General features: G+C 31.6%; 10 protein-coding genes across 10 annotated transcripts, besides 2 other annotated features; all 10 read left to right on the plus strand.

Annotated features, from left to right (window-relative positions):
• Nucleotides 1-1,426: part of a mobile genetic element that runs on past the window's edge.
• Nucleotides 22-468, plus strand: TVAGG3_0753040 (repellent protein 1 family; the record flags this gene model as incomplete). The annotated part of the gene is made up of 1 exon (XM_051245325.1): nt 22-468. One exon carries the CDS (start codon nt 22-24, stop codon nt 466-468), a length of 447 nt encoding a protein of 148 aa, XP_051091912.1.
• Nucleotides 1,427-1,895: 469 nt separating the features above from the next.
• TVAGG3_0753050 (uncharacterized protein) lies at nt 1,896-2,111 on the plus strand (the record flags this gene model as incomplete). Its single annotated transcript, XM_001300221.1, has 1 exon — nt 1,896-2,111. One exon carries the CDS (start codon nt 1,896-1,898, stop codon nt 2,109-2,111), a length of 216 nt encoding a protein of 71 aa, XP_001300222.1.
• A 1,138-nt stretch (nt 2,112-3,249) lies between these two features.
• On the plus strand, nt 3,250-6,021 carry TVAGG3_0753060 (metallopeptidase protein; the record flags this gene model as incomplete). The annotated part of the gene is made up of 1 exon (XM_001300222.1): nt 3,250-6,021. The coding sequence occupies one exon, from the start codon at nt 3,250-3,252 to the stop codon at nt 6,019-6,021; it is 2,772 nt and encodes a 923-aa protein (XP_001300223.1).
• A 327-nt stretch (nt 6,022-6,348) lies between these two features.
• On the plus strand, nt 6,349-6,816 carry TVAGG3_0753080 (uncharacterized protein; the record flags this gene model as incomplete). The annotated part of the gene is made up of 1 exon (XM_001300223.1): nt 6,349-6,816. The coding sequence occupies one exon, from the start codon at nt 6,349-6,351 to the stop codon at nt 6,814-6,816; it is 468 nt and encodes a 155-aa protein (XP_001300224.1).
• Nucleotides 6,817-7,028: 212 nt separating this feature from the next.
• On the plus strand, nt 7,029-7,871 carry TVAGG3_0753070 (uncharacterized protein; the record flags this gene model as incomplete). Its single annotated transcript, XM_001300224.1, has 1 exon — nt 7,029-7,871. The coding sequence occupies one exon, from the start codon at nt 7,029-7,031 to the stop codon at nt 7,869-7,871; it is 843 nt and encodes a 280-aa protein (XP_001300225.1).
• A 5,317-nt stretch (nt 7,872-13,188) lies between these two features.
• TVAGG3_0753090 (protein of unknown function, DUF4106 family) lies at nt 13,189-13,719 on the plus strand (the record flags this gene model as incomplete). The annotated part of the gene is made up of 1 exon (XM_051245326.1): nt 13,189-13,719. A coding segment is annotated over one exon (531 nt), but the record flags the coding sequence as incomplete, so codon positions are not given.
• A 314-nt stretch (nt 13,720-14,033) lies between these two features.
• TVAGG3_0753100 (protein of unknown function, DUF4106 family) lies at nt 14,034-15,032 on the plus strand (the record flags this gene model as incomplete). The annotated part of the gene is made up of 1 exon (XM_051245327.1): nt 14,034-15,032. A coding segment is annotated over one exon (999 nt), but the record flags the coding sequence as incomplete, so codon positions are not given.
• Nucleotides 15,033-15,521: 489 nt separating this feature from the next.
• Nucleotides 15,522-15,797, plus strand: TVAGG3_0753110 (protein of unknown function, DUF4106 family; the record flags this gene model as incomplete). Its single annotated transcript, XM_051245328.1, has 1 exon — nt 15,522-15,797. The coding sequence occupies one exon, from the start codon at nt 15,522-15,524 to the stop codon at nt 15,795-15,797; it is 276 nt and encodes a 91-aa protein (XP_051091915.1).
• A 633-nt stretch (nt 15,798-16,430) lies between these two features.
• Nucleotides 16,431-21,428: part of a mobile genetic element that runs on past the window's edge.
• Nucleotides 19,964-20,959, plus strand: TVAGG3_0753130 (uncharacterized protein; the record flags this gene model as incomplete). The annotated part of the gene is made up of 1 exon (XM_001283218.2): nt 19,964-20,959. One exon carries the CDS (start codon nt 19,964-19,966, stop codon nt 20,957-20,959), a length of 996 nt encoding a protein of 331 aa, XP_001283219.2.
• TVAGG3_0753140 (protein of unknown function, DUF4108 family) lies at nt 20,995-21,414 on the plus strand (the record flags this gene model as incomplete). The annotated part of the gene is made up of 1 exon (XM_001300225.1): nt 20,995-21,414. The coding sequence occupies one exon, from the start codon at nt 20,995-20,997 to the stop codon at nt 21,412-21,414; it is 420 nt and encodes a 139-aa protein (XP_001300226.1).

Here is a 21,428-nt window from a genome sequence, read left to right on the forward strand (position 1 = left end):
GTTTATTTTTAAAGCTTATAAATGAGTTCTTCATCAAGCTCTCGTGAACCTTCACCATCTATGAAACAAACTTTACCAAACGATTATGGAGCACCTATTGAATATTTCTTACGAGCTGCACAATGGCAAAGAGCAGTCTCACCAAGGTTAGGTGTTCCACCAGCTCCTGTCAAAAATAGCATTTGGTCAAGTCCTTATATAAGATATGGTCTCCCACTAGGTTTGCTAGCTACAGCAGGAGCAGTAATGATGTTGAAAAGAAACAAAGCAAATGTTATAAATAATACTGAAGTAGCTGAATTTGAACAAACTCCGACACCATCGCCAAAACCAACGTCAAAATCAACGCCTTCACAAACAACACCTTCAATGACTCCTGTTCAAAAGTCAACTCCAAAACCGACTCCAACATTTAAACCAGAACCTACTCCTCAAATAAATCGTAAAACTCCTGCGTTTCCTTACTGAAAAAATAATGTTAGTTTTATTTTATTTGAACATTTTATTTAGAGTAAAATGACGACTAAAGTCACTGAAGCAATGAAACAAAAATTTTTGGTAGAATACATTAAATCAGGAGCGGTTCCAGAAGGTTTTTACGTTCATACTATGAAGGATGGTAGAGTTCAGTTTAGAAAGATAAAGCAACCATTAGATAGAGAAGGTATATTAAGGAAGATTAAACTTCATGAGGACAACATTGCTGAACTTAAGAAGAAGTTAGAAGAGTTGGAGAAAGGAAGAGAGTTATAAAGCAATGAATTCAACAGGGTGAAAAAACAGGTGAAAAAAGAGGTGAGATCTCACCACTTCACCTAAATTTATTTTTGTGCTATGTTTTCATACGTGTGAGGGTGGTGATATCATTAATTTTTAAGTTTATTTTTAAGTTTATTTTTTATTTTATTTTTATATAAATGACGAAAACTATTGAGATAACAAACTACAACGGTCATGAGTTCAAGAATTTGTTCTTCGTTCCTCGTGAAAATACATTCTATCAGATACGAGGGAGAAAGGGTAAAGTTAGTTTGAGCGTTTATGAAGGAATGAAGAATGGAAAGTTTATACAAGCATATGATACAAACGGTAAGCGTGTTTCATTAGCTTTGTCAAAACTTACTAACATTTATTTTGACAGTGACTTTGACTCTGACGATTGGAGCGACAGCAGCGATACTGAAGAATATGAACTATTGTGTGAAGCACAGCAATGGGAAGAGTTGCAATACTTTTGTAAGTGAGAACGTTTATTTTTTACAGTAGTGAGGTGAAGTGGTTGGCGGCTTTATAAATATTTAAGGTTAAGTTGGTGTTTGTGTTTGTGTTGTAAAATATACGTTAACGGTTTTGTAAAGTGTCAAATTCACAAGTATTGCGTACGGAGGAACGCAGTGCCTCCATACACGACTTAGGGATACTAACTCACGGGCGCAATCCATCTGAAGATAACCGGCATCACCTCTTTCGGTTTCTACTTCTAATTGTTTAAAGCTTTGATTTGATGATTTGTAACCAACGAATAAACGCATGCATTTAAAAGCGGCATCACATGTGAAAGCTTTATTTGAAACTAGAGTTGCTTTAACTTTGCGTTTAATATATGTGTCACCTAATTGGTTCACATCATGAGCTGGGTTTGTAATTCTTAAATGAGTTTGTTTATCATCAAAATATGGAGCATCAGAGTCATAGCATGAACTTTCAAGTTCTCTATAATATCTTCTACCGTCATTCTTTGCGAATATTTCATTTATCTTTTCGAATGAATGAAATACATTTCCATTAATTGGTTTAGTGTTTGGCACTAAATAGTTAGTCGTCATTTATTAATAAATAAAAAATCAAAATTAAAAGATGAAAATGAATTTTTAATTTTAATGAAATAATCAACTATGGCTGCAGGTATATTTAAGAAACTGTGGGATAGAGTAAAAAGAGGAGCGAGTAAAGTTTGGGAAACATTGAAGAAGGGAGCAAATTGGATATTTAAGAATAAAGAAGCAATTAGTGACATTGCTGAATCAATAACACCAAAAGCTGCCCCAATAAGAGAAGTTTTAAATAAAGGAGAAAAAGTTTATCAAAGACTACAACCGATACTAAGATAAAAATAATATTTATTTATTTTTCCACTATCTACCTCCTATTTTATTAAGTATTCCTTCAGCAATTCCACCAACTGCGTTACCTGCTTGTGCTCCCATCGCCGGATTACCTGCTTTAGTACCTAATACTCCACCTATGATAGTTCCTGCCGTTTTCGCTACTGGTGCCAAAAAGTTTGCAACGGGTTTAATAATCTTTTTATGAACCCAACCCGCAACTTTCTTAATTCCATCCCATAATTTTTTAAAGAATCCTGCCGCCATTTCTGATTTAATATTAATTAAAAAATATATTTTATCACTTATATTCTAATTTTTATTTAATGATAAATGAAACCGATTTTAAAACTAAATGAAACAGAGGAAGAAATAAGTGAAAATGTTCAACAAAAAATAAACGTTGTTAAACCAATTACTGAAATAAAATTTTTTTCATCTGTTGAAGAATTTAATGACTATTATGCCAATAATAAAAAATTATTTGAAGAATTGACAACGTGTAAATTGAATAAAATGTTTAAAGTTGATGGATTCAAAATTTCAAAAATAAAAGGAGTGGTTAGTTTGAAATCTATTCCTCAATCAAGAATCACCTCATTAATGAAAATTGATGATTTAACAAAAAGAATAGAAGAGATTGAAGAAAGAATGAATCAAATAATTGATTTCATAAATTCAAATAATCATTAGTTTCTAATTTCTTTTACCCGTTTATGAGGTCTTTGATTATGACTTCATTGATTCCATTCAGGATTTAAACAATGTTTAATTAATCGCGGAATATCTGACATCATCTATATATAGCTTCTTTTATAAAAGATGAAATATATTTTTTTATGTATGGGCTGAGTGTAAATGTCTTACAATTTTGAAAATTTTTTAAATCTTGATTTATTCAAAAACGTAAGAATAAAAACCGTAAGAATCATACATTTTTTTACTTCATATGTTAAAAAAAAATGATACAAAATCGTTCAATATTGTATGAATTCTTACGTTTACAAAAAAAGTCACTAAACCCATCCTATTCTTCTTCTAGAGGTTCATATTTTATTTATGCGAACAATTGTTTTCAAATTATAACACTTTAAAGAAAAACTATGTTATGAAATTGTAGTCAAAATTTTTTTAGTTCTTTTTGATGAATTCTTTTGATTTTGAACTTACTCGAAAAGAAGTTATTTCTGATTTCAATTGCACTGGGAACATTTATGAATATCGAAAATTCCATACCAAGCTTATTTTCATAAGAAATGAAAAAGATTTTAACTTGTTTTCAGCAAATTTCCTAACACTACTTGACAACAACATTGGAATTGCGCATATGACCGAACATCTTACACTTTCAGGTTCAGAAAGATATCCTATCCCAAATTTATTTTTTGAATTACAAAAGAAAAGCATATCCAAAAACATGGGCGCCGAGACAAACAGAGAATTCACATCGTATTACTTTTGCTCACCAATAGAACAAGACTTTATGAACATTTTAGATGTTTATCTCGATTGTCTTTTTCATCCTTTGTTATCAAAATTTGACTACATGAGAGAGTGTCATTGTTTTAAGTTCGAAGATAATGACAAAGAGAAAGAGCTCAAGCACACAGGAGTGATATATAACGAGCAATTAGGAAAAGATAATTTGAACATTTTAAAATATTTGTATCCAGATTCAAATTCATTTTTTAATCCTGGTGGAGAAACACAAGAAATTCCAAAAGCAAGATTAGAACAAATCAGAGAATATCACGCTAAATATTACCATCCATCAAATGCTTACTTCATAGTTGTTGGAAATATCGACATCAATAAAGTTTTGGAAAAAATTTCTCATTCAATCCAGAAATTTGAAAAAATTGACAAAATTTTTGATCAAAAACGTTTTATTTCAAAAGATTTCGAAAAAAGGAAAAGAATAACAGTTGATGTACAAAGAAATAGTAAGAATTACACATTCAGTTTAATGTTTCGCGGCCCTTTTGTTTCTGATTTAAATGCCACAGAAGATGTGAATGATGTTTTGTCACTTTTGTATCCAAATTTACAAAAATCTCTATCAGAAATAGGAGCTCAATGCTCAGTTTATCTAAATGATGATAGTTATCAAACAACAATATTTATAAATGTAAAAGTTCATGATAAAAGAAATAAAGAAGCAGCTGAAAAGATGATATATGATGAATTTGAAAAGTTCTATCAAAATGGGTTTGACAAAAATTATTTTGAAAGATTGTTAGAAAAATTAAGAAGTTTTGACAAAACTATTAAGAGAGACACTATTGAAGAAATTATATTACCTTGGATTCATGGTGCTGATCCATTTGATTTTTTCAAAATTACTGAATTTATCGAAAAAAGTAAAGCAAAAATGATGCAAGAAAAATACTATGGAAACATTGTTAAAAAATATTTAATTGATAACAAAAACGTTGTTTATCTTGAGTACAATATTGTTGACGATCTTAATGAAAAAGAAAATGAATTAATTAAAACAGAACTCAAAAATATGAAAAGCAAAATGACAGATGATATGAAAAACAAAATTGTTGAAGATGGAATATTTTATGAGAATGAATTAAAGAAAGAAAAGCATTTGGAACTATTACCATCTCTTTCTGCAGTTGAATTTTCTAGTGATATTAACTTTGTTTCTCCTTCTTATCAAGCAGAATCAATTAAGATATTTTCAAATGAAACAAATGGTAAAACAATAGTACAGATTTTGTTGCAAATACCCGATGATATGGAGAATCTTCATTATTTAACTTTTATTCCTTCCATTTTCCAGTTTTTAGAATGCGGAAATCTTAAACCAGGTGAACAAGAGAAGTTAATTAAAAACAGATTAGAAGGATTACAAATCAACAATGACTTCCTTTATGATTTCAAAGATAACAAATATCATCATTATTTAACTTTTTGTTCAAAGTTTTTGTATCAAAACTCATCAGATTTTGTTAATTTATTGGATAGTATGATCAACCAAATTCATTATGAGAGAACAGAAGAAATTGAAGGATTTTATGAAATGATGAAAGAAAACTTGGAAAGGATAGGACATAATTTAGAAAGAACTAATGCAAAGAATGATGTTTTATCAAAAATTGATGAAGATTATCAATTATTCTTCAAAGGAAGTTTCTCGAAATATAGTTTATCTAAGTTGAAAGAATTGTTTAATGGAGATATTTCAAAGTTTTTAGCTGAATTTCAAACTGTTTTTCATCAATTTATCTCGAATTCTAAGTTAAGAATTCTTATTAGTTGTGAAGAAATGTTTGTTGAACAATCAATATCGATTTCCAATCATATAATTGAAGTCTTCAAGAAAATGCCAAAAACTGAATATAAGGTCACTAAAAATTCAACAAAAATTGATATGAAGGAATATGATTTTATTTCAAAAACGAATGAAAGAACTAGTAACACTTATTTATTTATTACACTTCCAAATAGAGACGTAATCACAAACTTAAAATCAAAGATTTTAGTTTTAATTGCAGAAGGTGAATGCATCTTCGAAAGTGTTAGAGCAAAATATGGATGTTATACAACAGGAATTCTCAAGACAAATTATCCAGTTTTATGTTTCATTACTATGAAAGGAATGAATCCTTTCCAAGAGATCCAAGAAATGAAAAATATCCTTTCAAAATCCAAGCTTTTTATTACAGAAGATTCCTTAAACAATGCAAAGATAAACATTCTTCTTGATATGAAATCAAAAGAACAAAAATCTGCATTAACAGGTTTAAGTAATGCAGTAGAAAATATTGACGAAGAATCGTTTAAAGAGATTATTAACATTTATAGTCATATAACTCTCAAAGAAATGATTGATTTTTGTAATATCTTGAACCAACAACAATTTTATTCCTTAGTCGAAACAAATGATACCAATCTTGTTATCTAAAATCTTACTGTTTTTATATTTTGAATATTTCATTCTTTTTTCATCAGCTAAATTGAAAAGAGCTTGAAGCGTTGGTTCAATATAATACTACTCGAACAGTTGCTTGACATATGAACAATTTGATTATACAGCATTTCCAGCTCAGTTTTATTTGATCTATTTAAGGAACCTCTATATTTTAATAAGCGAGAATACATCTTATTGCTAATATAAAAGTCGCTTATCAGTAGAATTCAATGACTTATAAAATTTTGCCACTTTTTCAAATGGATTTAAAAGAGATTTATGAATGTATTGATTTGTTTTGTACCGACAGAAACTTTAGAAATGAATGTGATTCAGACCAAATTCTTGAATATTCAGGCAATTCTAAAATTAATTCCGTTACTTCAAATGAAATTTGATGATGATTTAACCAGATTTATTCTTGCACAACAGATGAAAGCAATATCAATAGACCGTGCTAATGCATTCAATATTATTGATTCAATTGGAAAACTATTAAATATCCCAATAATTTCTGAAGCATGTCAAGTAATTAGAGCTGATGACCAAAATCTAAATAATGAAAGTGATATTTTAATATTGCCAGATAAATTTATGATTCCAAATAATGACCAAAATTTAGTTAATTATGAGGAAAGAATTGATGAAAATGATAATTTAAGAGAACCAACAACAAAGGTGCAAAGCATTATTAAAAGAAAACGAGAAATCATCCAAATTCTTCCTGATGAAATATTAAATCTCAGATTTCAATTCAGAAATCACAACAAGTTGCACCAAGTGATATAACAAAGACAGAAATAAAACCGAACGAAATTATTCCGCGTTTGGAAAATAATCACCAAGAATTTAATGAAAAATTAGTAGAAAATAAGAATACTAATGAAGTTGTCAGTCCCAAAGATATAGAATTAGAACTTCCAACATTATCAAGGAAAGAAACATCAAATCAACAAATATCAGAAACAAATTTATCAAAAATTAAAGAAAACAAGGCGAAAATGATTGAGCCTGGAAATTTTGCATTAAATTTAGAGATTAAAACTGAAAGTAAAAATGTTACTAACGAAAAAGATCCGAAAACTCAGGAAAAGAAAACTAAATCAAATTTCCCAGAAAAATTCAGAGAGTTTGTTGCCGAAGATCAAAGTAATACAAGAGATGATAATGAGAAAACCAATACACAATTTCCAGAAAAATTTAGGGAGTTTGTTGCAGAAGATCAAAGTAATTTAAATAATTCTCAACCATCAGAGAAATTTAAAGAAATTGCTGCTAATAATGGAAACAAGACAAGAGAACAAGAAAAGAAAATTAATTCTCAACCATCACATAAATTTAAGGAATATATTGCTGAAGATGGAGATAAAATAAAAGTACAAGAAAAGAAAACAAACACTCAATTTCCAGAAAAATTTAAAGAATTTGTTGCAGAAGATGAAAACAATATTAAGAAAACTAACTCTCAATCTCCTGAAAAGTTTAAGGAATACGTTGCTGATGATGAAAACAAAATAAAAGATCAAGAGAAGAAACCTAAAAAAATTCAACCAGTTTCAGCTGATTCTAACAAACCAAAATCATCAGAGAAACCTAAAACAAGGAAAGAAGAAAAACCAAAGAAGAATGAATCAACAACTTCTTCTAAAGATGGTCAACCAAAAAAGGAGGAAAAACTTTCTTTCAAAGAATGGATACCAGAAAAAGAAAATAAGACTACTCAATCTACAGAACCAAAGAGAAAAGAAGAAAAGAAAGCCAAAACTCCTAATTTTGATGAGTGGGTTGCTCCCCAGCCAAACAGTTGTGTTCTTGATCCAAAAAAGCTCAAATCAAAGAAATGATTTCGTTGGTTAGTTATTAAATCAATTGCTAATGAGCATATAGTTATACAACAGAATAATATAATATATCTTGATGATTAGATCTTAGTCTATCAATCAATTTTAAATAATATTTTGTTATTGTATGTAAAAAATAGATCTATGCTTCGTAATCATATTATAAAGCAAGTATAATAATCAAATATATTAATTATTTTGTTTAATTAAGGATTTGTTGAAATAAATTTTACATGCTGGCTTGTAAGAGAGTTATTGATCATAATTTACATATAATACAAGAAACTAAACCTATATATTATGACTTTTAATCACTATTCCGAGTTTGTGATTTTGCTTTTTATAATCGTTGGATGCAAGTTATTTGGCATTTACTATTTCTTTGGCTGCACCTTTTATAGGTGCATGCTATTAATATAGTAATATTAGAAATTAAAAATAAGTTAAAAATATCGTTCATGTTTAACCAAAATTTCAACTCATGCATCTATCTCTTATGCAATATTATACTATTCTTCTAATTAAATTTCCCAAACGCCCATCATTTTTTCAATAAACAAATTTTGAAGATATCTTCACAAATCGGAATGATTTTCTCTGAAAAAATGTTATGATTAATAATAACAAAACTCTTTATTTCATACAAATATACATATGGGTTACAATTCTAAATCTATTCAAATTTTCTGAGGACTAATAAAAATTGAGAGAAATTCAAGTATTGGTCAGTAAAGAAAAATATCAACTATCAATTATTGATATGACGGTATTCAATTATAATTACACAAAATCTGATGCTAATCCTGAGATTATATTAATTCTTTTGTTGTAAAATAAAGAATTAAAATAATAATTTCTTTGAAACAATGCATCGATCTGCTGTACGAACGTATCTCTACCGAAATGAGTCTAGATTAAATAAAATTGTATAATAATAACGTTAGATATTCTGATAAAATCTAACGATTTTGAGAAAATCAATTCAATTTTTGAGGGAAATGACTTGAAAAATCTGTTCTGAGCACTGTCAACGTAATTAACAATGGATAATACCTATAGTACTAGCTAATAATCAGGTTATTATGCATTATCCGACCAAAGATTATTGAGAGGATCATAATTAATGCGTCCTTGGCATTTCAGTGACATTAGAACGGCTCTTAAACGTCGTAAGAATGGTAGTCTCGAGAAGTTGCCTGGGTCATTTGAATGACTATGCATAGATTCGGATATTTTTATAAATTCTACAGGATGGCCTATTTCATGAATATATTCATAGACATTTTCATCAAATATTGGCCGATATTCTAATTCTTCATCATTTTTTGATTCATTTTTTTCTGAATTATTTTCATTTTTTTCTATATATTCTGGTAAACTATCTTCATGATCATTTTGAATTGGCTGATATTTACTATTCTTTCTTAATTTAGTATTAAGCATCCATTCATGGGGTTTATTGGGGTTTTCTATAAATAAATGGCGACCTTTTCTTTTAATCGTGCAATTCAGCCTTACAACACGAATACTTGGTTCAATGAGAACACCTCGTCTGGAATATTTATTGATTATATCCCACTTTTTCTTGATAAAATCTAATATGCATTCTTCAGATGCGGAACCACCCATACTATTGATACAGTACATCATTGCTACCTGCAACGATGATGATTCTTTCCATATTGAACCAGAATATTCTTCAAGGGGATGAATGAAGTTGAGAAAGGATTCCTCTCCCGTATAAATTTGTCTGGGTGGACCTGATGATGATTGGCCAGCTTTTCTCCTTGGAGGCATCTTTGGTCAACCCTCTAAAAGATCCCTAGAAAAAAAAGTATCTTTCTGAAGTTCTCAATTACATTCAATTTTTATTTTCAATTGTTAAATTTTATTCGATTGTTCCACAGCTATATTCAATTAATTAAATATAAATTACGTGTCTTTTCAAAAATGTCAATTTTTTTTGTCAACACGTTCAGTTTATTCCTCTGTTTGACAATCCCTTTCAGAAATGATGGAGAATGGAAGCCACACCACATTGGTGATGATTCCTCAAGTTATATTTCTTAAAAATTTTAACTTTCCTTAAGAAATCAGAAGAATATAGTGGTCATATAATTGGATTATATCAATCATTCCGAGTCATTTCGCATTAACTTTTCATACAAGTCCATTTACACTTCATTTCAGAACAATTTGGCTAGGGAACCTCGCGACATTTCGTTACATATCGGTATTCAATGAATCAAATCAATAGATATCTTATCAATCGGATCCTTTACGATCAAAAATTATTCTTGGACGAAATGATGATCAATGAACATAGCTGTACCGATAAAATTATATTTCATGATAAAAAGACTAATGAAATTGTAAGAATATTTATCATGAAATATATTGGGTATATTATATTAATGATATTGATTGACATCAATTTCATTAACAGCGATATCGTTTTGAATAGAGATTAAGAAAGTTGTCGAAATTTCATTAAGAAATAACGATTTCTTGGATTTATCTGGACCTCAAATTAACGAACTTGTCAAAGAGTTGGTATCTACGTATTCAAGAAATAAGACAGAGCTTTCATTCCAAGAATTCCATAACATGGTATCTAATGCAACAGGTGTTATCGAGGCATTTGATATTGATACAGATCGTCTTTGTGAAAACTAAGTTATCTGCTCTTTATTTGTTGTTAACGTATATTAATAATAGTAAAAATATTAAAATTATAGATCAATTATATAACCATTTTAGCTCATTTCATGTTCGTTAGCAGTTCAGATATATTTCAATAAGAATTGATCTAATTTCCCTAAAAAATATTTTAAATCTTTTGTATGCAAGCTCTCGATTCTAGTATTGAATCAACATATGGGGGATTAAAATGTGCAAAAAGTTATACATATCATTTCATTCATATTAATAAAATTCCAAAAATATATCAAGAATAAATAATAGTATATTGGTCACATTAGCACAAGGACTCATGTAGCCAAAGCATTCTAGCAACATCATCAATCAAATAGTGAATGGAGGATTGATCATTGCGCTCAAGTTTGAATTCAAAATTTTGTTCTAATTTTATATAGGATCGGTGAAAATTCTTTTCCTACATAAAGGCATTTGTATGCAAACAATGCACTCATACAGAAGAAGATCCAAAAAACATATGGCGACTTTATTATAAAGGAATTGATCCTCCAAACGTTATCAATTCAGGTGAGATCAAACAAGTCACTGTTTCTGACAAGAAATGTTTCGCATACATCTGTACATTCACTAAACTCCAAAGCAGAGCAATTGAATTCAATAGCATTACGGATTATTCGATTTTACTTTGCGAAAACTCTTTTTACAAAGATCCTGGAAACGTATACATTAATAGCGCTAATAAAAATGATATTATTATTAAGGGTTTCGTTTTGCGAAAAAAACATACAATACGCAATTTCGCTAAAAAACATTTAGCTAGCAATTTCGACCTTTGACTCCACTCAAGACGTCACTTTTTTAATTTTGCGGTATCATATTTTTGGAAAATCTTTATGAATATTATATAAAAAGTCTCTTTAATATCTATATTTCAGATTTTTATCGATTTTTAAAGTTTTTGCGAAAAGTATTCAATTATTTTTGCTATTTGGTCGGGTAAATGTCAGATTTGCGACATTTTCTGATATGATATTCAGATTCTACGTTGATAATAATGCTTATAGAACCCTCTTGCTATTGTGTCAAAATTGCGAAACCGATAGCAAAAATATCTCGCAATATCAAAATTGAGATATTGAGTGAATTATGCATTATAGAGATTAAAAATCTGATTTGTGAAAACATCTAAAAAAAAAAAAAAAAAAAAAAAAAAAAAGGAAGTGGGGCTTCCAGGCACTTCGTGCCTTCTAGCCCTGAGGATGTTTTGTCAAGACCCAAGAGGAGGACCGAACCCCAGCCGACCAGCCGTTGACTTTTTTGTCATGATTTCATCGTAAATGTTTTGTCAAGACTTCTTCGTAAATGTTTTGTCAAGACTTCTTCGTAAATGTTTTGTCAAGACTTCTTCGTAAATGTTTTGTCAAGACTTCTTCGTAAATGTTTTGTCAAGACTTCTTCGTAAATGTTTTGTCAAGACTTCTTCGTAAATGTTTTGTCAAGACTTCTTCGTAAATGTTTTGTCAAGACTTCTTCATCGTAAATGTTTTGTCAAACTTCTTCGTAATGAGCGTAAATGACCAAAAATAATGTTTATGTTAGCATGTTAGATCTAACACGTTTTCTAACATGTTTTCTAACATCGTAGAAAACTCATGATTTCATCGTAAATGTTTTGTCAAGACTTCTTCGTAAATGTTTTGTCGAAACTTCTTCGTAAATGTTTTGTCATGATTTCATCGTAAATGTTTTGTCGAAACTTCTTCGTAAATGTTTTTGTCAAACTTCTTCGTAATGAGCGTAAAGGACCCAAAAATATAATTTATGTTAGAATGTTAGATCTAACATGTTTTCTAACATGTTTTCTAACATGGTCTAAAACTCTTGAATTTTCATGAATTTTCATGATTTCATCGTAAATGTTTTTGTCAAACTTCTTCGTAAATGTTTTGTCGAAACTTCTTCGTAAATGTTTTTGTCAAACTTCTTCATCGTAAATGTTTTGTCAAGACTTCTTCGTAATGAGCGTAAAGGACCCAAAAATATAATTTATGTTAGAATGTTAGATCTAACATGTTTTCTAACATGTTTTCTAACATGGTCTAAAACTCTTGAATTTTCATGAATTTTCATGATTTCATCGTAAATGTTTCGACAAAACATAGACAAGAAAGTCTTGACAAAACATAGACAAGAAAGTCTTGACAAAACATAGACAAGAAAGTCTTGACAAAACATAGACAAGAAAGTCTTGACAAAACATTTACGATGAAGTTTGACAAAGTCTCAACAAAGTCTTTACGATGAAGTTTGACAAAACATAGACAAGAAAGTTTTGACAAAACATGTACGATGAAACCTTGACAAAAACATATACGAAGAAGTCTTGACAAAACATATACGATGAAATCATGAAAATTCAAGAGTTTTAGACCATGTTAGAAAACATGTTAGAAAAGGTGTTAGATCTAACATTCTAACATAAAATATATTTTTGGGTCCTTTACACTCATTACGATGAAGTCTTGACAAAACATTTACGAAGAAGTCTTGACAAAACATTTACGATGAAATCATGACAAGATAGAATATGAGAGAGGTCCTATAAATCGGAGAAAGTCTCATATAAACATCTGTCAAAAGCCTCTTTTTAACTTCACTTAAAATGCCACGTAAGCTACGTAAGAATATACGTAAGAGGAAGAGAGCATTGAAACATCCAATAGTAAAACTAACACCACAACAACAGTTGCAACAACAAATGCTGAATGACCCCACTATGTTGCAACAAATGTCAAGCAATCCTATGCTTTTAAACCGAGTTGTTGGTGCACAGAGTGGAGGTTTAAGAGCGGCACTTTTAGCGAAAATGGCAGGCTATGGTGGAGCTGCAGACGGAACAGCCTATAACCCTCAAAGTCAAATGAATTTGAGTTCACTCAAAAATCAAATAACAGATGTCAAAAAGTCAAACATAGACATACAGAAGCAAATAAGTGAAAACGAAAAGAAACTAGAATATGACAGACACACAAAGAAACTCAATGAGTTAAACGTAGAGAAAAAGAAGAAAGAAGAACAACTGAAAGAACTAAGTACAGAGGAATATGCGAAAAAAGTGTCAGAAAAAGCAGCAGAAGTAGCAAAAATGGAACAAGATGTTATAAATTTGAAAAACCATACTACTCAATATAAAGTACTGAAAGATGAAGAGATAAAACAAAAAGCCCTGAAGACATATATGGATAGCGATGAGTATAAAAAAGAAGTTGAAGCAAATGTAAAGGCAGAAAAACTTTTACAGTTGCAAAACCAAACCGTACAGTATGAAAACTTAGCACAAGAAAGTAAAAATAACGACGCAGCCATGCAAAAGGCAATGAAAAGCGCAGAATATATAAAGCTAATAATGACTGGTTAGATGCCCAAGCCAACGCTAAAGCAGCCCAGCTTATAGGGTCAATAAGGACAAAAATACAAGCGGATGAAGACAGTTCAAATGAAGCTTTAATGAATGCTGACTTTAAGAACGCCTTCGAAGCTCTTCATAGTAAGGTGAAACTAGTGAACGACTTCTCATCTGGAAAGAAACTGAAGTCTGAAGGTTTCGACAACGAGTTAAGAGAAGTAGCACAAAATATGACGAAAATAACAGATGCAGCAACGAGACAGGCAGTTCAAAGTGCCTATGACGCCGTTAGAGCAACTGTTGTGGAAAGTCAAGAAAAAGAGTTACAACAGACCAAAACAGACCTAGTAAATGCTTTCTTAAGAACGAAAAGTCAGGTAGGACATTATGCTGCAGATGGAACATATGTGCCAGCTGGTGGAACTTATATACCACCAAACCCTCCAAGAGAAGCACCTGCACCAGGACTACCTAGAACATTTACATCGTCACATGGACACAGACACAGGCATGCACCAAAACCAACACAACAACCACCTCCACAACCAGCACAACAACCACCTCCACAACCAACAGTTCAAAACCCTGCACAAACAGAACAAGGAAACCAAGAATTCTTAAAAATGCTGAAGGAAGAGTGTGGTTTCCCAGATACTGTTGACTTTAGTGACAGATATAAAGAAGCTATTAGAAAGTTCAAGGATGGAAATACTGACCCGAACCTATTTAGCTTTATGGCTCAGCACCAAAACGGATATAATCTCAAACCTGGAAAATACAAGCTCGCTAAGGGATATGATTTAATAGCATATCATCCAAATGACATGGATGAATTTACTCCGAGATATTTGATGTCAGAGCTAAATGACAATTCAACTTTCGTCATGAAACGCGTAAAAAATAGAGACGGAACGAAAGAACAAAAGCTTATGAATGCGGATGACGTAGATAGGGAAATTGTTAAAAACGGTCTCGGAATATATGAAATGCCAGCAGATGAGGTACAAGAAACTCCACAGGAAGAAATAGTTCAGATACAACCAGACATGGAAGAAATAGTTCAGCAACAACAGCTAGAAGAGCCTGAAGGAAACGAACAAGTCACTCCTTTGGAAACTAACTTCACAGAACTAGATGAAGATTTGGAACAGCCGAAAAATCTTGACCCTCAACAAGAGTATGCGGAGAATATGGAATATTTCCAAGAGTCTAAAAAAAATTCGGCTGACATAGTAGAAGAATATCGAAAAATGTTTGCCGACATACAAAAGACTCCAGCACCAGATGAAAATATTCAGCATAGAATGGAAGTACTGAAAGAAAATGTACACAAATACAACAACCCTTTTTACTTACGAGCATTTAACGTTCAATCTTCGGATGAACTCGGTGAAAATAAAAGGTTAAATTTCAAGAAAACATATAGAAATGAAACATTGTTTAAAGTTCATTCAGAACCTAACCAAGATGGAAACAAACCTACTTTTGTTTCTGCAGACGATGGAACTACAATGAGATGGGGTCATAAAGCTAATCCAGATAGGTGGTTCATAAACTTACAACCACAATTCCAAGAAGTTGTAGACGCAATGGAAGTCAATGGTGAACGAGATATAGCTGGTATTTTAAGCGCGGCTTTAATGCCATTGAAAGATATGAAACATGCAGATATTTTGGACCAGTATGAAATGAACATGGCTGATGGAAATATAACACCTGACGTTCTAGAACATTTATCTCAAAGAACTACACAGAACCATAGAGATGGTATATTTGGTGAAGAGTTTAGAAAGAAAGTTAGGGAGAGCGAAGGAAGAGAACCTATTGTACATGACCTTGCAAACGAAAGTTACAAAATGTCATAAAAACTTACTTTGCAGGCGATGAATCGAGAAGGGATGAATATTTAAGAAAACTCAAATGGACAGTACCAAATGAAATGTTAGTATTGAAAAACATGTTCCTTGACAAAATAAAACCAACTACAGAAATAAACGACGCAAGACTGAAAGATTGGGTAAAAAGCTTTCCCATTCACAAAAGATATTATTGGTAACATGGAAAGAAAACCAGAATGGCTACAAAAACATATATTTGGAAACGAGCTTATTCCATATGGACCAACTCTGTTTTGAAGAGCTTGAACCAGAAACTCAGGAAAGAGTCATGCAAACAATACGCAAAGACTCAAATACAGACTATGACAAACTCTTTCTAGGATATAGGTTACCTGAGATGGGCGACCAGAGCCAAAAGGCAAAAGGACATGGGAAATTTGCAACATACTAGATGAACATAATGCAAATATGCAACAACTTCAAGCAGAGGGCAATGAAGGAAAAAGAAGAGTTAAAAACTCAGTCAGGAAGAAAGTAAAGCTTGGTCCACGTGGGTTCTATTATGACATATAAATCCAACTATTCTATATTTTTACTCATATGAAATGTACGCCGCTCAGAATATAACGCCAACAGTTTTTGGATGCTATGAATGGAAATGTTTCCGAATGGTATAACGAATGCGACATGCATTAGAAGGTCAGAAATAGTTCCTGGAACTTACGAATATACAACTGCTGTTTCTTATGGAAACGTAGGTGAGTTTGGAGAAGGTTCTTCAACAACAGTAGATATTGCTTGCGACAGGTTTCATATTATTTCTATTGACAACTCTTTCTTATACGTGGAACAAGACATTGAAATAAAACCTTCTGCCAAGTTGTCTGACAAGAAAGGTTGCAATGGAATTTTCTATGTCGGATACCAATATGCTCCAGAAGTTTTTATGGGATATAAGATATATTCTAACTCTGACTTAGTTCAAACAGTAAACATGGGCAAACTATGAATGGTTCGCTTTGAGAAACTCAGTACAACCACAAGCTAGAGAACAAACAGACCAATATGCAACTATTGAGAAAAAAGAAGACTTGACCCTAACGTTCCAGGAGTTTATGTTAACCTTTCTGGACAAACTGCAGCAGCAGTAACCAAAGTAAAACTGAAACTTAGAGTTCCTTTGTCATCTTTCCTCATCTTCAGGTTTTTAAGATACTTGCCAAACTGGGCAGGAAAAATTTCTATTGAACTTACTCCAAGCAAAAATAAACTTAGTCATTGCACCAACGCAAGACCCATTCACTCTTACAGACGTAAAGGGAGCAAATCAAACGTCATTCGCCGAATTTTGCAAAGACAAAGTTGACTTAGACTTTGGTTTCTCAAACCTCAACACTGAAGTAAACTATTATTTCAATGCTGCTGAACTGCTTGGGACCCAGTTAAGTTCACATGCGAAAAATTTGAATGCAAGAGAATAGAAAGCAGACTTGCAGTCTATATGTTGGACCCAGATATTTCAAATGCTTTAGCTGCCAAATATATTGCAGTTCCACTTATGTTCCCTATACACCAAATATCTGTCAAAGACTTTGCAGGTGAAGTTGGAAACCAAAGTGCTGACCCAGGTGCAAGAACAGATATTGCCTTAACAACTGCAATGAAACATGCAGATACTATGTTTGTACTGTTCAGACGAACTATAAATGACTATTCTTGTTTCTACAACCCTGGTATTAAATATCATATAAACATAGATGGCAAATATTATCCAAGAGAAGAATATTCTACAGTTGAGGATATGAGGTCATACAACTTGACATTAGATGCTATGAACTTTAACAACAACTTCACAACAACTATTAACCCTGAAATGCAAAGTTCTATTATGCCATATGTGAAAGTATGGACTCATACAGGAGGTCAAAAACTCAATATACAAATGGAGACCGTTCAAACTTTTGGCTTGGCATTCCATTTGCTGACTCAGAAGACTTTATGGGTGGTATTTCAACTGTTGGTACTGTACAAATACAATATACTGGTGACAGAGACGGTCCAGATGAATTGAAGCAAAGAAGTTTACAAAACCAATAGCACTTTTCACGGAAGATGCTCTTTGAAGATTCGTTCGATGAAACCTGCTGGGGCTCCTCAGATTGGCATAACGACAGCTTCCATCGAGCAGATTTTGGCAGCAGGTCAGTAAGTTGTTCTTGAACTGACTTCTCTCCGTCAAATATTGACAGTACGCCAGTTTTGCATAATATTGTATTATAAACTTACCTTTAGAAATATCTGTAAGTTTTTGAAGTTATATTTTTGTCTGCTTCAAGAACTTTCACCATCTCGGTTATACCAACTTTCTTTGCTTTATGAAAATATTTTGGTTCAGCAAAGACTGCTATTCTATAACATTTTCCATTGTTTGTATAAAGAACTATTCTGTCAATGTATTTGTATTGTTTGTGTGTGTAAACTTTGTTCTGCTTCAATTCGAAGAGATACTCAAATACGTCCATCTTTTTATTCTAAGTAAAATGTCATTTCCGAAAAATAGAAGCGTAAGTGTTTCAAAAGGTTTAATGGCGATGGCAGATGTGAAGTTAAATTCACCAACTCAAACAAACAGTCAAAGTGTTGTTGTCAATGTCAAAGAAAGAGATGTTGAAGTGGGGAAACCATACGAAGACGAAGATGGTATATACAATAGTTCCTGTAAAAGAACAACCAACATACCCTGAAGTTAGCAGAGACTTAAGTTCTGTTGCAGATATTCGAAAACGACTACCACAACTTAAAGACAAACTTAAAACTCAGGAGAAGATTTGTCAAGCTTTAGGTATAATGTTAAACTTGGTCGAACACAACCCTGTAAAAGTGAACTCATATGTCATTGCACCTCATGAAGTTTTTGAAAGAACTATTGAAACTTTTGACAGAGGCAGACGATATAAACATCAAAGAAATAGAACCCGACATTGCTTGCTGTGGTGTTTCATATAATGTCATTGACAAGATATACGTTATGAAAGGAGGTGAAACGTTGAACTTAAAGTATAGTTTCCCAGACGTCATAAAAATATTTGACGACCACAAACATTTCATTAAAATTTATTTGCTAAGTAAATGGCAGAAGATATAATGGTTTATACTATTACGACTAAAAACCCTGAGTCATATAATTCTATAACAACAAACTTACAAAGTCCTCAAGGACGATATTGTAAACTGACCTTAAACACGATGACGACTAAAGCCTGTTTTGCTCTTTTGACACCAGAAGACTTTATTGTTGTGAATGGTAAAAATACTCCTTTGAAGATACTTACTCAGATATACCACCAACAGGTTTTGTTGACTTATTTAATACTTTAAGGACGAGTGTAACATGTGCTGCAACTAGAGCAGGTTTCATTATGTTTGGATGTCCGACTGAGTTTACTATAAACAATAATGAGCTATAATACAAAACTTATATCTGGTTTTTACTACCAACAGTTTCCTATAACAGGAAAAGGTGTCATACAAGGAATGTCTGTTCCATTGACTTTAAGTACACCTATTTTATATATTGTTTCAAACTTAGGTTCAAAGTGTTATTCGAATGTCGACAGAAACTATTATGACCAAAAGATACTTATGCGTATAAACAATACTTTCTCTGCTGGTTTGCCTATTGTTCATTCGAATGCAGAATTTTCAACCTTAGTGAACTCAAACACTTTGGCAAGTATAACGTTGACATTAGTTGACGCAAACTTTGTTCCTGTAAAACTTTATGTCCTATGTATTTGTCAATGACGGCAGAAAGTTTCGAATTGGAAGATGCAACTGGTGAAAGTATTGTATTACAAGAACAACTTCAACAACAAATAGCTCAAGAACAACAAATGCAACAAATGGAACAACAAAGTCAAGAATAAAAAATAATATTTTTTTTATTTTTATAAAAATGTACAGAATAGATGTTTCAGATTTTTATGACTTCCAAGCATTCAGAAATATGTGTCCATTTCGAGACTATAACAAAGCAGTCGAGAATTTGAAACGTTTAGTCATTTATGTCGACTCTGCCCAGAATGTTATGTTATGAAAGAATGGGATGTTGTCTTTAACAACCTAAAGCAACAATAGTTTCAGAACAAGAATGTAGACAGAAACTTAAGAAAATAAAAGTCGTACAAGTTGGCATGAAGATGTTAGATGCTTGGGATATCTTATTGTCAAAGTTAGAAGATTTTTCAGTTCGAGGTATAAAGTTCTATACACCTTCTCCAAACTTCTATTCTATCTTCACTGGATATAAATACGAACAAGTAGAATGGAAAGAAAATATTATAGAAGCTTGGTTAGACCATGTCAAAGAAATTATATGCAATGGAAACGAAAGAGTCTATGAGTATATCTTATGTTGGTTTGCAAACATCTTACAACATCCAAGTGCTAAAAATGAAACTGCTCTCATTATAATTGGAAAACAAGGAACTGGTAAGAACACATTCTTTACAGATATTTTGTGCAAACTGTTAGAGGGCTATTCGAACCCTAATATGACAAACTTAGAAAACATCTGCGGTAAATTTAACTCTTCAATAGAGAATATGAAACTTATAGTATGTAACGAACTTCAAAGTATAGATACAACAAAGGTTTTAAACTCGGATGCTTTGAAGAGTCTTATAACAGACAAAGTTGGAGTTGTTGAAAGAAAATATAAAGACCAAAGAGTTTGTGAAAATGTTGCAAACTTCATTATGGTTTCAAACAATACTGTTCCGATGAAGTTAGAAAGTTCTGACAGAAGATATGTAGTTGTCAGAACGTCAGATTCTCATATGCAAGATACAGAATATTTTGACGACTTAGCAGAAACTTTGACACCTAACTTTTACAACCACTTGTTCTCATATTTCATGACATTAGATATTTCTAAGTTCAATCCAAGACAAATTCCACATACCGAAGAAAGACAAACATTGTTAGAAGCAAACAAGAGTGTATATGAACTGTTTATAGATGAGACTAACTTTGTGTCATTAGATGAAAGGTCATTATATGATGAATATAAACAATATTGTCAAGAATATGGTTATATGGCAGCTTCTAAACGTACATTCTTGGCAAATGTCAAAAGTCTTTTAGATGTTCAGAACGGCGTATATACAAAGAAAAATTTTTCTGAGTAAATTTTAAAAAAATATTTTTTTATCCGATAGAAAAGATGACGAAATTCATCTCAGTAAATAAGTACATGACAGAAGTCAAAGATAAGTTAGCTCCATTCGCATATTTGAATGTTTACTTCTACAATTTTGAAAAGTCTTCATTTGACAAAGTTTGGAACATCGAACCTGTTAAGTTTGCTGTTGTTAGAAAAAGTGGTGCAACTTTTGAAGACTTATACATTGACGGTTTGTTAGCAGTCAAAGAAAATTTTGACAGAAAGTTCTCAAAACTCGAAGAAGGTAAAGCATACAAACTTGTTATACCTTATGAACCAAAGAAAGCAGACGACTATGAATATTATGAGTCTAAGATAGTTGAAGTTCAAGGTAAATTGGGTAAAAAGATTTTAGAGTCTAAGCCAGTGTTTGCTCCTAAAGAGGAAGAGAACATTGACATTGACCCAGAAATGTTCTAAAAATAAAATTTTAT

This window comes from Trichomonas vaginalis, chromosome III (assembly GCF_026262505.1).
Source record: "Trichomonas vaginalis G3 chromosome III, whole genome shotgun sequence".
Lineage (NCBI taxonomy): Eukaryota > Parabasalia > Trichomonadida > Trichomonadidae > Trichomonas > Trichomonas vaginalis.